The sequence below is a fragment of the Lipotes vexillifer genome, unplaced genomic scaffold, assembly GCF_000442215.2.
Source record: "Lipotes vexillifer unplaced genomic scaffold, Lipotes_vexillifer_v1.1 scaffold666, whole genome shotgun sequence".
Lineage (NCBI taxonomy): Eukaryota > Metazoa > Chordata > Mammalia > Artiodactyla > Lipotidae > Lipotes > Lipotes vexillifer.
Window position 1 is genome coordinate 2,638,476 of NW_006787408.1, and position 16,118 is coordinate 2,654,593.

Consider the following 16,118-nt stretch of genomic DNA (forward strand, 5'->3'; position numbering starts at 1 on the left):
CGCGAGCGGTCCGCCGCACAGCTCAGGCGCCCGTCGCCTCCCGCCCCAGCTTTCCTGAGGCGGCCGTACAATCCTCGGCAGTGTCCTGAGACTGTATGGTCATCTCAGCCTCCGCGTCCTCCCGGCCCCGGACTCTGCCAGCTCCCGTCGTTTGAGCCACTTCTTTTTTGAAAACCCGGAAGAGTGACTCCTGACTCCTTTTCGAAGGAAAAAGGAACCTCGGCTCCCTTCTCGCTGCCCTTCTTTTGCGTGTGACAGCCTCCTCCCACTCCCTTCCCCGACCCCGCCTCCGCGTGCAGGTTCCTCCCCGTCACCTTTCTCCACCCCCTCCCCCGCACCTAGCCAGCCGCCCGCAAACTTCCACCTACCTGGCTGTGCGGGCGCTCGGGACCTGCGAGCACTCGGGACCTTTAACACGGGCGTGGGCCTCCGTGAGTGGGCTAGGGCCACAGCGAAGGTAGCGGCGGCAGCCCCCACCGGCCCTGGAGCTCAGGTGCTCGGCGTCTCAAAGGGCCCCCGCGACAATGACAGCTGACAAAGAGAAAAAAAGGTAAACGGGCGTCCGGAGCTGGTCCAGGGCTGGGGGTGGGAGTGGCGGGGCTTCTCGGGACCGGCGCGACCGCGAACCGCTGGGAGAGGAGCGTGGAGCGGTCTTTGAGGCCGGCGGATAGATTTGGAAAGTTTGGCAGGGGAGGGCAGGTGCCCCGTCTGGGGACGCGCGGCTGCGGTTTCGCGGTTGAGAGTTCTGTGGCCCGAAGGAGTCGGGAATCAGCGCGGGCAGCGAAGCCAAGAGGCCGAGGGAGATGGCCCTAGAGGTCGGAAGTGCCCCCGGGGTACCTTCCAAAATCCATCCCCCCAAACCCACCCCCGCGCCAAACCCCCGCGGCCAGCATGTTGAAATGTTTCTTGGTTGACTCAGGTTAACTTTCGACTTTCTCACGGCTCGCATGAGGGGCAGCACCCACTCCTCTCTTTTCCTCGGGACCCTTGGGGTTCTTCCAAACGAGCTCTGCCCGTGCTGCTCCCCAGACTGGCAAGGGGCCGGAGGCGGAGCGCGGCGCTGGGAAGGGCCCCGGCAGAGCGGCCAGGACGCAGCAAAGGGCCCCACTCCAGGGTTCCAGACCCCACGGAAGATGGGAGAAGCCCCTTTCCTGATCCCGCACCTTGCCTCGGCGGGAGAGTGGGTAGTGGGCCGGGCTGCCTCGCGGAGGCAGGTGTCTTGGTGTGTGGGGAGGGGATGGCGACACCGGGCGCTCCCGGCAGGTCCCGGTGTCTCTCTCCCAAGAGGACAGAGAAGGGCAGCCACGATCTGCCCGCCTGCCCTCGCCAGCCTCTCAGCACTAGCGGAGAGGCAACCTCACTGCCCTCTCCCGGCGAGGGTGAGAGCGCACGGCGTGGCGCGCAGACGTGGGAACCGCCTTGCCTCCCGCAGTCGTGCGTGGCTAGCCGCCTGACACCCCTCTCCTCCCAACCTGCATTCGTGCTGCCCCGCGGGCTGGAGCTTTTAGCCCCGTATTCGACGGCGGCTGGCGGGGCTGGTGTGCGGAGAACTGTAATCGTACGCGCGGCCGGCTGAAGGGCCTGAGCCGCGGGAGATCAGCTGCTGGGAGGCTGTGCGGTGGTTCGGGGATGGGGACCCAGCCGCGATGGGCGGGGGTGACCGGCCTCGAGCCGGGGAGCCCAAAGAGCTCAGTGCTTGGGTCGATTTACTCTTGTTCCGACTTCCACTGTGGGACCGGAGCCAGAAACCATGTATCCTCTGGTCGAAAGCGGCGCTTCCCACCTCGGGGCACCGATAAGGATTTGATAAAACAGGAGCGAATCGCGCCCGTTCTGGCCGAGCGCCCGGGCCCTTCGCTCCCGGATCGCTGGGGGGAGGGGATTGAGCCCGGCTCCCGGGTTGCGGCCGCAGCTCCCCTCCCGCGTCACGGTGGCGCCCCCAGGCTTGAGACGGCTGAGGGAGCCTTGCCCTGGCCTTTCTGGGCCCTGAGACTGCAGCCGTCGCTCGCCCCCGGGGGCCTCGGAGCAGCCCAGGAGTCCTGTGTCTTTGAAGGGCAGCGAAGCAGTGAAGGGACTTGAAGATTCCAACGCATTTTGTTAAACCAGTACAGCCTGCCAATAATAATGACTGAACGATCAGAAGACAAAATTATAGTGAGCTCCTCTGCGCGCGCTGGGCTCTGGAGCCGGCGAGGGAACTTATTGTACATTTTACAAGTGTGATGCCTATCGGTGAATGTTGCAATCGCGGAGGTGGGGCCTGATGGTAATCTTGACAGATGTGTGAAGTGTCAGCTTCTCCCGCGCGGCTTTGCGCGGGTCCTGTGCTATTATGTATGTTAATCGTCGCAAGAAACTTGGGAGTAGGGGCAGAACTCTTTCGACATACCTGGCTGTAGTGCCTCTTTCGTTAGAGATAGAGGGAGCCAGAATCGGAGCAGGAGCAGGAAAAAGTTGGGTAATCGGAATTATTCGCTAGAGCGGCAGGTTTAAGGAACCACTGTGGGGATTGCCCGTGAGATGCCTAGGAGGCTAGAGGCGGTGGCCCCGCGTGTCTGCTTTCTGCGCCTTGCGTTTGGTTTTATGTCGCAGACTGGCAGGGCAAACAGTGTGTCCCTCCCTCACCGGAGTCCTAAGAGAGGTTGTCCAATTCTTGTTGGGCTAATTGTTTTGAGACATATTTACTTTTCTAGTCTGGCTCTGTTTGCTGGGGGCATGCTCCTTGCAGGACCAAGGTGTAATTCAAATATGTGAACCAATGCATTGAAAGTTGGTGTGTCATGTAAGTGGCGGTCCTTAGCTTTGCCAGAGTGCCTCACAAGTTCGGTGTGACACCTGCTATGGGGGCTTTCAGATTAGGATTCTGTGTATAGGTTCTTAAGGTGTGATTCTTCTGGTTCCGCAGAGCCATTTCTTCCCCCAAATTCCAGATTCATGGAACATTAGCAATGTTCCTTCTAACAACAGTCTTTCAAGAAGTGGACAGGATTATTTTGTTCCAGAATGTTCACGCATCGATGGAGATGTTAATGTTTAATAAAAAAGAGTTTGCTTTCTAAACGTTGGCTGGCCGACTGGGTTTCAGAGTGTGCTCTTTTAGCCGTGGTGGGCATTCCTAGTGACATCAGAGATGGCCAGAAACAAGCTTTCTAAGGGTGCTGCACTCACTCACTTTCTTCACTCATCTGTCAGGAGTGAAGTGAAGGTCTCATTAATCAGGGTTCCTGGTTCTGTGAAGAGCTAGAAAGTGTCTGGGCTACTCACTTCCTGATAAAACAATTTCTGAGCCCCTTCCCTGGAAGAGAAAATAGTCTGGAAGTTCTTAGGTACATGGGGATTGGAGAGTGGTTTGGGTAAATATAAGCTGGATCTTTGGATAAACAGGGATCAAAGTCCATTCCCAAAGCCAGACCCAGCTCAGAGCTGCTTTCCAGAAAGCTTCGATTGCTTAGTGTGGGGCCTTCTGTGGGGCCTTCGGTGGGAGGAAGATCAGGGGTAGCAGATTAGAAGTTTTCTATCTCTGTCTCCCCCTGCCAACTGGATGTAGTGGTTCCTCTGCTAAAATAAAATCAAAGCCCACCGTTTTTTCTATTCGGAAGGCAAAAATATTGCTGGACAGTTTTCCTCAATTTAAATATATTTACTATAAATATTCCTTCAACATTTGATGTCTCTTTCCAATTGCATTACCAGAATGCAGGTGTAATAAGGAATTGATGTAACACATTATAGGTTCAGGTGAATAAAATTTAATTCACACAGCTTTCATGAAGTTCAAAAGAATGCTGTGACTACAGGTTTTTTTCAGCATTGCTGATGGGAAGCTTACAATTATTTTATGCAAGGACTATTCTCCAGTGGAACAAATTGCTTTATGAGGCGGAGAACTACCTGTCAGCAGAGACATTCGAGCAGCTACTATTGATAGACTGATTCCTGTATTGAATAAGTTGGCATTTTCACTAGGAGTGAAAACCGTGAGAACAAAACTGTTTAATTTACTTTGAATGTAAGTCAGTCTGTGTCTCTCTCTTTCTGTGTGTGTGTGTGTGTGTGTGTGTGTGTGTGTGTGTGTAGGGTGATCCTCAACTTTCTAGGAATCTATTCTGTAAAATGTTTACAAATAGAAGGAACCAATTAGATAATTCTTAGTGCTCCAGGATTTCAGCCCAATACATTTGAAAATATTTGCTGTCATTAATTATCTCAAGATTTAGGCTTTTCTGCTTCTCAGGAAATCTCTCCAGTGGTATTGGCTTTTTTTTTTTGTATTTTCCTCAGTTCTGTCCCATACCAACATGTGTTTTCATTTTAGCCTAATGAATCTTCCCTATTGTATTTGGTACTGACCATCATTGATAGTTTGTAGCAGGTAGGGCTTTTACCAATATTGTAAAGTTAGCAGTGTTTGCTCTCAGGGTCCCCAGTACCCTTTACCCCCAACCTCCCCAGTACCAATGTCTAGTTGCATGATGAAAACCAGCTCTGCTATTCACGATGTAAACCAATAAAGACAACAAATGTGTATTGAACACCTACTCCCTCTTTGGATAAAATACCGTATGCTAACACATATATAGGGAATTTAAGAAAAAAAAATGTTATGAAGAACCTAGGGGTAAAACAGGAATAAAGACAGAGACCTACTGGAGAACAGACTTGAGGATATGGGGAGGGGGAAGGGTGAGGTGTGTTAGGGCGAGAGAGAGACATGGACATATATATACTAACAAACGTAAGGTAGATAGCCAGTGGGAGGCAGCCGCGTGGCACAGGGATACCGGCTCGGTGCTTTGTGGCTGCCTGGAGGTGTGGGATAGGGAGGGTGGGAGGGAGGGAGACGAAGAGGGAGGAGATGTGGGAACATGTGTGTGTGTGTAGCTGACTCGCTCTGTTGTGGAGCAGAGGCTAGCACACCATTGTAAGGCAATTGTACCCCAGTAAAGATGTTAAAAAAAAAAAAAAAATGCTAAAGAGATATTAAGAAATAAGGGAATGTGGTCCTGGTCTTCAAGTTGCTTAGTTTATTTGTGGGGAGGGGAAGGACACACAAGCTTAACTAAAAATACAGTAGGTGGCAGCTTACCTGTCACTTTTCTGTTGAGATCAAATCTTTTGAAGCTAAAGATAAGAAGTTCTTTTTTTTTTTTTTTTTTTGCGGTACGCGGGCCTCTCACTGTTGTGGTTTCTCCCGTTGTGGAGCACAGGCTCCGGACGCGCAGGCTCAGCGGCCATGGCTCACGGGCCCAGCCCCTCCGCGACACGTGGGAGCTTCCCGGACCAGGGCATGAACCCGCGTCCCCCGCATCGGCAGGCGGACTCTCAACCACTGCGCCACCAGGGAAGCCCAAGAAGTTCCTAATAGCATTTCAGTCAGTAACTACACATTTAAGCACAGACAGTTATTGAAAAGTATTGTGTGTTGGGGAGTGGGAGAATGGGTTCCTGGTTTTCCCTGGAATCACACAGGGTAGGCCCTGATCACCAGCATGCAGACTGGCTCTGAGGGACGTCAAACAGGGGGAGTCAGTGTTGAGGGTAATGAGAGTAATGAAAAGTGGGGGGTTCAAGGGTATCCCTGTGGTGGTGTTCTCTGACACCATAGACAGAAGGGCCCCCAAAGTTGAATGTTTACTCTTCTTTGTACACTTGCTTTGGTGAGGGGCATGCAGGGAGGCTAGGGATAGAGATTCTGGTCCCACTGAGGACAATCGTGGAGATAGCTATGATTCTAGGAAGACCAAGAAGGGAGAGAGAGTTTCTTAATCTGGGCTTTGTGAATGGGATTCAGAGGGGTGGTCCAGGAGCCTCTGAAATTGGCTGCTGGTATTATGGATAAAAGCATATTTTTCCCCAAGGGAAGTCAGTTCAGCTCTAGCAGGCTTTCAAAAGTTCTGTGATCTGGAGAAGGCAAGCCCATGCTCTTGGATATCGATTTGGTGACTGCCTTACCTTTTAGGATCTTACTGTTCAGGTCTCAGAGGGGTCCTACATTTCACTGCCAGTGTCCCTCCCTGTCTTGGAGATGGGGGAGGAGGTTGGTGTGTACATCTAGTAAAGATTCTGTAGTGCAGCTTAACCTTACCTGTACCCACCTGTCTGTCCACCCACATGTCTACCCTCAGTAGTGGGAGGAAGGGGAACCGAGTGCCCTGCACAGGCTTAGTTCTGGTGTGGTTCATTCTTTTTAGTAATTTTTAAAGATTTTTATTGGAGTACAGTTGCTGTACAATGTTGTGTTAGCTTCTGCTGTACAGCAAAGTGAATCAGCTATACATATATCCCCTCTTTTTTGGATTTCCTTCCCATTTAGGTCATCACAGAGCACTGAGTAGAGTTCCCTGTGCTGTACAGTAGGTTCTCATTAGTTACTTGTTTTATACATAGTAGTGTATATATGTCAATCTGAATCTCCCAGTTCATCCCACCCCTCCCTTCCTCCACCCCCTCCCCCAGTATCCATACATCCGTTCTCTATGTGTGTCTCTACTTCTGCTTTGCAAACAAGTTCATCTGTATCATCTTTCTAGATTTCACATATAAGCAATATTATACAATATTCATTTTTTTCTTCTGACTTACTTCACTGTGTATGACAGCCTCTGGGTCCATCCATGTCTCTGCAAATTGCACACTTTTGTTCATTTTTAATGACGGAGTAATATTCCGTTGTATATAGGTATGGTGTGGTTCATTTTGTTACTGCTTCTTAAAATGGCCATGAAATGTTATCCTCATGTTTTCCATCATCCTCAAACAGTTATTGGAGGTCTTTTTAGGTACTAGGAATGTGTGTGTCCTTAATAGAAATTATATCTGCAATGGGACGAAACAAAAAACTCAAACACTTAGTCTTATTTGTGTAAGCACTGTCCTCAGAACTTTCCATGGGTGAACTCTTTTAATCCTCGTAACAACCTGTGAGATAAGCCCTTTCCATGGGTGAACTCTTTTAATCCTCATAACAACCTGTGAGATAAGCCCTGTTATTATTGTTTCACTGATGGGAAAGCCAAAGTATAGAAAGGTGAATTGCCAAAGGTCAAATAGGTAGTATGGGTGGAGCTGGGATCCGAATGGGGCAGAATGCCTCCAGAGCCTGTACTCTTTTTTTGTTGTTGTTAGTATGTTTTTAAAACTTTTATTTATTTTTTTAACATCTTTATTGGAGTATAATTGCTTTACATTGTTGTGTTAGTTTCTGCTGTATAACAAAGTGAATCAGCTATGCATATACATATATCCCCATATCCCCTCCCTCTTGCGCCTCCCTCACACCCTCCCTATCCCACCCCTCTAGGTGGACACAAAGCACTGAGCGGATTCCCCCAGAGCCAGTACTCTCAACTAGTGATCCCACACTGCCTTACCTTACCTAAGATATCTATAAAGTATCTAGTACCATGCCCAACCCATGGAAAGTACTCTATAAATGATAACTGCTTTTGCTGTTGTATTTATAATTATTATAATTACTTTTCTCTTTTGCGATTCATCACTTGTATGGAACCTCACACGCAGACAGGGATTGAAGATATGAACGGTAGACTTGGAAGCCCTGGAAACTCTAATTTTTCATGGGTTTTCCTCCACTCTGGCAGGAGATGGTTCTCTACTGCCCCCAAGAAGTTCAAAGCTTTCCACCGCCCACTCTTAACAGGTGGCAAGACTTAAGTAATTCCTGTAACCTTCAGACTCCGTTGTGCAGAAGAACCTGTTGGAAGCTCTTCCTCCGTGGCTTCTGGAGAGCCATCTCCAAATCGAGTTGCATAAGACTGCCTCTGGCCCTTTTGATCTTTTGAAATTGTGAGCACAGGAAGGAGAGAATGGACGGGAAAATAAAGAATAGCGATGATCATTGCAATAATAGTATGGTGCGTTTTTATAGAGCCCTTCTCTGATGAGCCCCAAGCTTTCACAGCCATCACACCGTTGGCCTCTGCACTGTGAACCTCAAAGGGCTTGTTGAGTTTTCCCAGTGCTGTAGAACACAGTTGCATGAACATATCATAACAGAGAGAGAAGCAAGCCATATTGGCAGTTGCATATCACTGTGTGTGTGGTGGCCATGCATGGCGTGCCAGTATCTGTGATTTTCAGGTAGAGGTTGGTGCAGTTTGTCACCAGTGGTCTGGTCCCGCTATGGAAAGCCACAGAACTGATGTGCAAGTATGAGATCAAGAAGAGGGACGGGGCCCTGTGAGCTCTCTGGAGCCAAGGAGACAGGTGTGTGGAGTGGACCAGAATGTTATCTACCTCTAAGTGGTCTTGTTTTTTCCTGTATTCTCAAGAGTACCAGTTTGCTTGACCTCCTTAGACTGCTTCCACGGGCCAGTTGTACATCAGCAAACTTATGACACATGACCATCAGAGACTTTACATGTTCCCAGGAGGCACATTTTCCCCCCTTCACTTGGAAAAATTCTTTAGTTTTAAAGTTACAAGTAACCTCTATGTGAGATAATGACTCTGGGAAGCAGGTCCTTTTCTCATGTGGAAAGATATTTCAGAAAAGGTGGTTTGTCAGTAAGGAAAATTACCCCATTAAAAAATATATATTGATTTGCCATGCCCCCATCGGGCGTTTTCCCAATTTTACAAAGCCAAGGAAGTGGATTGTTAGAAATCTCTTCTTCTATTCCTCCAGTGGCTTTCTGCATCCCATATCCATGGTACCTTCGAATAAAAAATTCAAACCTGAGAGGTTAGTGCTAGGAATCATAACAGATGAGTGATTTTATTGGATGAAGCTGTATAATAAAGCACACGAGTGGGAAAATGACTCCATTTTCTGTACTCACACTTGTAATGTTGGAGGTTAACTAACCCCCACTGCAGTGTTGGCTGCCCACAGATGCTGGGGGTACAGCTGATATGATAGTCTTTTTAGAAGTTCATCAATTCTGTAACAGCTTTAGTTGACTCTTTTGGTCTCATTTTCAGTCTGAGTCTCCCTGCTCTTGACCTATGAGTGTGGGGAGTCAGTGGCTCACTATGAATAAGGGGACACACGGCCTCAATCTGTGTTCAGAAGCATTTTTTAAATCCTTTAAAAATACATTGGTTAAAGTGTATGATTTTTTTTTTTTTTTTGGTAATAATCATTTAAATCACTGTGCTGGGTAACTAGTCGTACAGTTCTCTCTCTCTCTCTCTCTGTCTCTTGATGCTGTATTTGTATTAACAAATATGTATATTTCACCCTTGATACAAATTTTTCATATTGTTACCACTTTGAATAAGATTTGTCCTGACTGCCTCTGGGTAGAGGTCAGGGGGACTGGAAGGGTAACACATTATCCTAATTTTATGTTTGAGAAATTGAGCTGTGAAAAGAAGCAAACCATGTCGCCTGCAGTGAAAGCTACAACTGGACCCAGGTGTCCTCTTGGGCACCTGTTATAAGCTAATGAAGGAGCATGAGCACGAAGGGAGTGACTCAAACTTCAGTGCTAACTACTCTCACTACTAATGAGTAATTACAGCAAATATCTACAGGCCTCCTTCCTACCTTTACAGCTTCCTGTTGCTGAAGCGCTTTGGAGTATTGAGAAAGATTGTCCTGGAAAATACGTCATACGCAGTTGCAGGAAAGAATGGCTTTATGTGCGCACACAAAATCAGCTGCTGTCTCCGTTTATGAATTCCACGTGGAAACAGCAGAAAATTGTGCCTGTGAGGAGCTGTTCGAGGGCCCATTCTTCAGAACTTCAAAATTTAAAAAATCAATTCTGGACGGTCAAATATATGGGGAACTGGGACTCTGTGATGTTTCTACAGAGTGTTCTAGAAATAATAGGACCGTGCAAGTAAAGCACAGATCATTTGATAACCACTCTTTGATGAACATATAACCTCTACACTATTTTTCTGAATGAAAATACTCATGTTTAATTGAGTATATCACGGTATATAAAATATGCCATGTGGAGAATTCAGGGAGCTAGAAGAATATCATTCACTCTGTGAAGATTCCAGGCTAAACCCCAATAATGCTCCTTCCCTCTATATTTGGTTTAAGAAGCACTCCAGTGAAATTGCTTTCTTCAGTGTTTGTAAACCATCGTAACCTTGTGTTTCTCTCCTGTGTTTCCAAGAGTTCTCAGATACTATTTTAGCATGGCAGCCTTCACTCCAGCACTGGCTGAGGTTGATTAAGCTAATTTTGGTGCCCAGGGTAAAGAGAGAGAGAAGTCATCTCCAGAGCCAAAAGGACTTTCTGGTGCCCGGGTTCAGAGCTGCGTGGTGTTACTGGACACACCACATTTCACCCTTAGAACCTTTATTTGTGTGCTTGCACAACAAATGTTTATCCAGATATTAAGATAAGAAAAGTATGAAGGTCACATTTTGCTGGTGACAAGGGACCTTCTATAAAGGTAACCATATCGCCATGCCACAGGAGTCTGTCTTTTCTTCTATACCAGGGCTTTAGGGGAATTAGTGGTGGTAGGGCATGGGAGCCAGCCCCTTCACAATTTTTTGTCTTCCTTGCCTTTGCTCTGCATGTCCTGGCGCAGCAGACACAGCCCCTCCCATTTGGTGAGGTTCTTTGGGGTGGACAAGAAGTCGGGGAAATCCTGGTCCACTGTGCGGCTGCCCCACTTTCTGGTGCTTTCTGATATTCTCTGGAAATTGGCACCCCCATGCATTTCCCTGCTATCTGACTGGCTGGGAAACAGCCTGGCTGCTAAAATAGCTGTCTTAGCCTCTCAGAACAGGTTTGCATGGCGCTGATACTGCCCCTATTTTAGGCAGGGTTGTCATGTCCTTGGAGCACAGTGAGTCTTCAGGGTGGGGAAGGGGTTCCTTTTGTGGATTTGAGTGTTTCTCTTGAAGATCTCCAAGGATTAGCTAGACACATTCAAAACCTGAATGAGGACATGGATCCTTGGTCCAGCTTTCTTCCCTAAGGGCAGCGTACACAGCTGTGGGAATTCATCTCATTGACAATAAGGGACCCCACTCCAGCCCTCTCACCCCATTCACCATCACCCAGTGTGCTTCCTGAACCCCAGATGTGCCAGTCTCCTTGCTCTGCCGCAAGGGCTGGTTCACTCCACGTCACAGGTCTCCTTCCCACCTCTGCTCCCTCAGCCCAGTCCCTCCATCTAGGATGCTCTCCTGACTTCTCTTTGTACTCAAGTATCTCCCGCTTTCCTAGCATGAGCCCAAGTCCCCCAGGTCCTACAGAACCTTCTGCAGTAGTTCCCACACCAGCACCTCCCCCTCCACTCCTTTCTAGCTCTTGGCAACTTACACGAGAGAGCCCGCCTGATTATATTTCCTTGTTATCTAATGACATTTCATGTGTTCTTGTCTTTCCAGCAACATTACATGTTGCTCAAGGGCAAGGATGTCTAATTTTCTAATGTGCCTTGTAAACACCGTGCATATTTTGAGTCCCCAAAATCATGCTTAATTAAAAAAAATCATACAATTGCTTAATGTCTCTTGGTTCACTTGGAAAGCCTGGCTCTTGGGCTCTGCTTTTCTTTTTCATGTAGATTTGAGCCCTTTATTTATTTTCCTTTTTTAAAAAAAAAAAGAGAGGAAAAAGAAAAAAATACCCACAAGACCATAGGCAGGTCTGGTTGATACATGATTTTACATCAAATGCAAACATTAGGCTAGTATTGTGAAGTCGGTGTTTCACTTCAAGATTGCCCAATGCTCCAAGGCAAGTACCAGCCATACAACAAAGTACTTACTTGCTCTCGGTTAAAGTTTAAAAAAGCCAGGTGGCAAAGTGTGTGTAGGGGAGTACCCACTCTCAGTTTAGAAATCATCTTCCCTACGGGTCCTTCCTGATTTGCAGCACATTGGTTACCCCTGCATTTATATGGTCTTCAGTCTGTGTCTTATTACTTGTATGATGCTCTTAAAATTTGCTTTTCAGTGTGTGTGTGTGTGTGTGTGTGTGTGTGTGTGTGTGTGTCTGTCTGTCTGTCTGTCTGTCTGTCCCTGATCACCACATAGGTAGGTGGTAAGCCCTTCAGGAGCAGAAACCCAGTTATCTTTTTTGTTCTTTCTTCTCACAGCACTCAGAACAGAGGCCCACATTTGGTGCCCAGTAATTGTTTGTACACTCAGTAATTCGATCTATGTCATGAACTTTGGGCTTAGTGCAGTGAGTTAGAGATGTAGGCAGAAACCTTTGCTCAGATCAACTTACCCATCCTGCTTGGTCACCCACCATACATGTAGTGAAGTTTGTGTGGATACTGTCATCACCGTGTACAAACATTCTAGGTTACCTACTAAATTCAGGCGCCATGCCATGTAGTAAGGTTACAAAGAGGCATTAGAGTCTAGTCCCCTGCACTCAGGAGGCTTAGAGTCTAGTTGGTGAGTCAAGGAACTCCTAAAATGATTTGGTTAAAACAATGCAAGATGGTTTATGTTAATGGTTGTCTTAGCCCCATCTTTACAGTGTTGCTGTCTTGTTAGGAAGTCAGAACTAGCTCAGATAAAACATTGAGCAAACTGTGGAAGCTGGATAGTAATTGAGTGCGAATAAGGGTAAACAGATCTTGTGTGTTGTGAATAGTTTAAGGAAAGGAACTGATCAGCGTAGATTAGAGGGAGGTTTAATGGAGGAGCATTAAGAGGTAGGTCTTGAGGGTTAGGTAGAATTTGGATAGGCAGATGGGTTTGGGGCATTCCAGCAGGGGTGAACAGCTGGAGTAAAATGAGGAGGTAGGAATAATGAGGGTGGTGTACAGGCCAGTGCTGGGGAGCCGGCTCCTTCCAGAGCTGAATCTGAAGCTGTGTTAAAAGATGGGAGATGGGGGACCAAGCCCAGGCTGGTGTTGGGAAGTTGAGGACATCATGATTCCTCTTTGAGTCATGATGTGGTGGAATCTTAGGGCTGCCTTGGGGCCACAGGAGCAGTGCCTGCTTCTCTTGGGAGTTATTTGGACTAGAAGGTGCTCAGGCAACATCTCTTATCTTCCAGCTGGCTCTGTGTAAGCATCACAGGGTGGCTGGACGGTGCCATGGTTGTCCTTCATAAGGCTAAGAATGTTCCTCTGTATTGCTTAGGAAATAAGTCATCCGCAAATGTGCCCAAATTGCTCTAGAATATATTTCTTTTTGGACTGTACTACACCTCAGGGTAATAAATGCCTCCCAGTGTCCAGAGTAGGAGGCTGGAAGGGGACAGCTTACTGTGTTCTAAAATAGCTTCCATCGGGCTCTGTGGACGGGTGCAGTGATGCTCATTCCACGTCCTCATTTTGACGGTGAAGCCTCTGTCCCCTTAATAATGTGATAGGGGCTTTTGTTCTATCCTTTCTTGCCCTTTATCATTGTAGATTCTAAGTTTTTGAGTCTGATCATTATAGGAAGATAGGACAGTCCCTTCAACGCTCCACTATTTGTAGGGAGAGAGATGGCCATGCTTTTTGTCAGTCTCTACTGATCCCTGGGAATTGCATCCCCTGCGTGAAGTGGCAGCTGAGCTGTTCCCTGGCCTTCTCCTTCCCTGTTGTGTGGCTGCACCGTTCCCTAAAGCCCGGGCTCTGGTGTTCTCGGACAGATGTAGCCAGAGATAAAAGGAGCCATCTTTCTGGAGTCACCTGGTAGGGTAGCTGGGGTAGGGTAGTTATACCCACAGCAGGTATAACGTTTCTCCTGGAGGTATTTAGAAGCATTTGAGGTCATGGCTGGACACTTGCGAGCGGGGCCTTGGCAGAGATCCTGAACCCCTGAAGAATTTCCCACACCAGGGCCCAGCAGAGGCCAAGCAAGTCACTTTAGTGCACCCTGTGCAATGGTACTTCGAGGGAGGCCGCTACTGTTGATAGCTCTTGTCTTGGAATTTAATGTCATTGTGGCAATTGTGTGTCCCGTCTCTTCTTCCTTTTCCAGCCCCTCAGTAATTCGTAAACGGTTGTCGAACTGGGAAATTGCTCCCCCTCCCAGGGAGGATTGCTTTGTTCAGTGATGTGCTCACATTTAACACCTACTCTGTGCAGGCTGCTGAAATCTGGGCCTGAGCCCAGGAAAGGCCCTCTGGAGCCAGGTGGATGGGGGCTTCCTCCCCTGGGACTGCAGGTGGTGGAGAGCCACAGAGCTCAGTGCAGCCAGCCCAGACACAGGGGCTGTCTGGGGCCTTGGGCAGTCCCTGGGAAGTGGCCTCAGGGATGTCCTGAGAAACCCCATAGGCCAGGAAGTGGTGTTTACCTTAATCTAGCTAGAGCTAGAATTCCAGTCGAGCATCCACCTGCCCACAGCTCCGGATAGGCCCCCGGAAGGGAGAGGAGGGTGATCTAACCCAGCTAACCTGTGACGACACCATTAGGGTAGGAAACCTGTGAACTTACCATGTCTATTCCTCTCTGTTTTATTTTATTTTTTTCTTTTCTCTTCTTTTCCAAAGTAAAAGTACTTTTGAAAATAACAATTTTGCGAAACTCCTAGCAAACTGTTTGCCCCACCTGAGTCAGTTCGGTGATGGGACCTGGGCACACTTGGTGGTGGTGTGGTCACAGAAGCCACTGGCCAGCATTGGGCCTTGAGAAATCCCAGTGACCAGAGCACCCGGGCAGAAAGGAGTCTCAGATGACCATGAACGGTGATTCATTCTTTCCTGAGCCATTCATTTGAGCACATTTGAACCATTTTCCACACTCAGATCAACATAAGCCTTGGGACGCTGGGCCACCTGTAGCTCCTTGTATGGATCCAAATGTTACAAGGGTAATGACGTAACAATTCTCCTGGAGTTAGATTTTCTGGGCCAAGGCAGAGTACGTGTTTATTTTGGAAAGGGACAAACTTTCACCCACTTGAATTCCTTTGCCTCCAAAATTAGTGTCAGGGGATGACCACAGCATTCCATATTTCTTACCCTTTGTTTTGCCAAACAGATTGTAAATGCCCCTGGGGCCACTTTTTACTTCTTTTGTGTCCCTGGCAAAGCCAGCCTCCATAGGAGGTTCAGAGGCGCTCTCAAAAATCTCTAGGACTATGAGAGACTGTTCTAGATCTTTTTCAGACTTGTGTGACCTGGAAAGGTAACTTAACCTCTCTCTGGTTCCTATTCCTAAATGGGGGTGAGATACAGTAACTGCTTTCTATGAGTACTGTTATAAGTTTGATATGAGCTAGAGTTTCAGTAAAACCATGCATTTTAAGAGCGTATTGCACTTTGAAAATATTTTTTGCAACCGTTATCTCAATAGAAAGACCTTTGAAGAGTATAAAGTACAGACCATTAAGGCAGCATTATTAACAAGAACAGCAATATAACCATTTGGCACATCACTACCTGTTGGAGCGATTTGACTGCAATTGGGAGGGAATCTTAGCAGACGCTGAAAGGAGACGCTAGCTCTCCAGCCTTTAACTGCCGCTACCCACAACTGCCCCCAGGGTTATGTGCTCTTGCCAATCATGATTTTCAAGTTTGAGTTGTATTTCTCCCATCTCCTGAGATGGGAGGAAATCTGATAACACCAAGAGACCAAGGAAACTTCCATGACTCCTGAAAAATGGTCTGACTGTGGATGTGCCCCTTTCCATGCCTGGCCCGTTCTCCCCCTCACCTGTGGAGATGAGGGTCCACGGCTGCTGCCATCCTGTTACAAGTGGGGATTTGCCCTTCGATTCAGCACCCCCAGATCTCTAGACCTAAAGAGCTGTATCTGCACCACCTCTGCTCGGGTCCCACTTGTTGCTCTGTTTCTCACAAGCAAAACCTAACTAACTATGGGCCCCCAAAGGGACTAAGTGCTGGGCCCAAGGTGTTCAAAAGGTCAGGCAGCTTGTTGGGAGATGTAGAAATGAGGGGCACAGTGAGGCCTCGAGATGCCTGGGCTTGCTGGTCGTGGGAAGAGGCTTTGGGTGTGAAGAGCTTGGCTCTGCCACATAGTGACCATGAAACTTGGCAGGTCACTCCATTCTGGCCTCAGATCTGTCACCTGCAGCATCCCTGACATCTCTTGTGCCTGAGCTGGCCCTTCCCTCAGCCCCATCTCAAGGCTGGACAGCTGCTGGGGCCTTAGGGCTCAGCTTAAATAGCAGCTCTTCAGGGAAGTCTATCCCCACCTCCCTCAGTTAACCGCCAGCCCTCCAATCCTCGTCTCCATTTTTTTTTTTTTTTTTTTTTAAAA

At 47.9% G+C, this 16,118-nt stretch overlaps 1 protein-coding gene across 1 annotated transcript in view; it reads left to right on the forward strand.

Annotated features, from left to right (window-relative positions):
- Nucleotides 1–247: 247 nt before the first annotated feature.
- EPAS1 (endothelial PAS domain protein 1) overlaps nt 248–16,118 on the forward strand; it is an 88,721-nt gene continuing 72,850 nt past the window's right edge. The window contains exon 1 of the mRNA XM_007459966.1: nt 248–550. Within this exon, the coding sequence (XP_007460028.1) occupies nt 525–550 (26 nt within the window). The 5' untranslated portion in view covers nt 248–524. The remainder of the gene's footprint in view (nt 551–16,118) is intronic.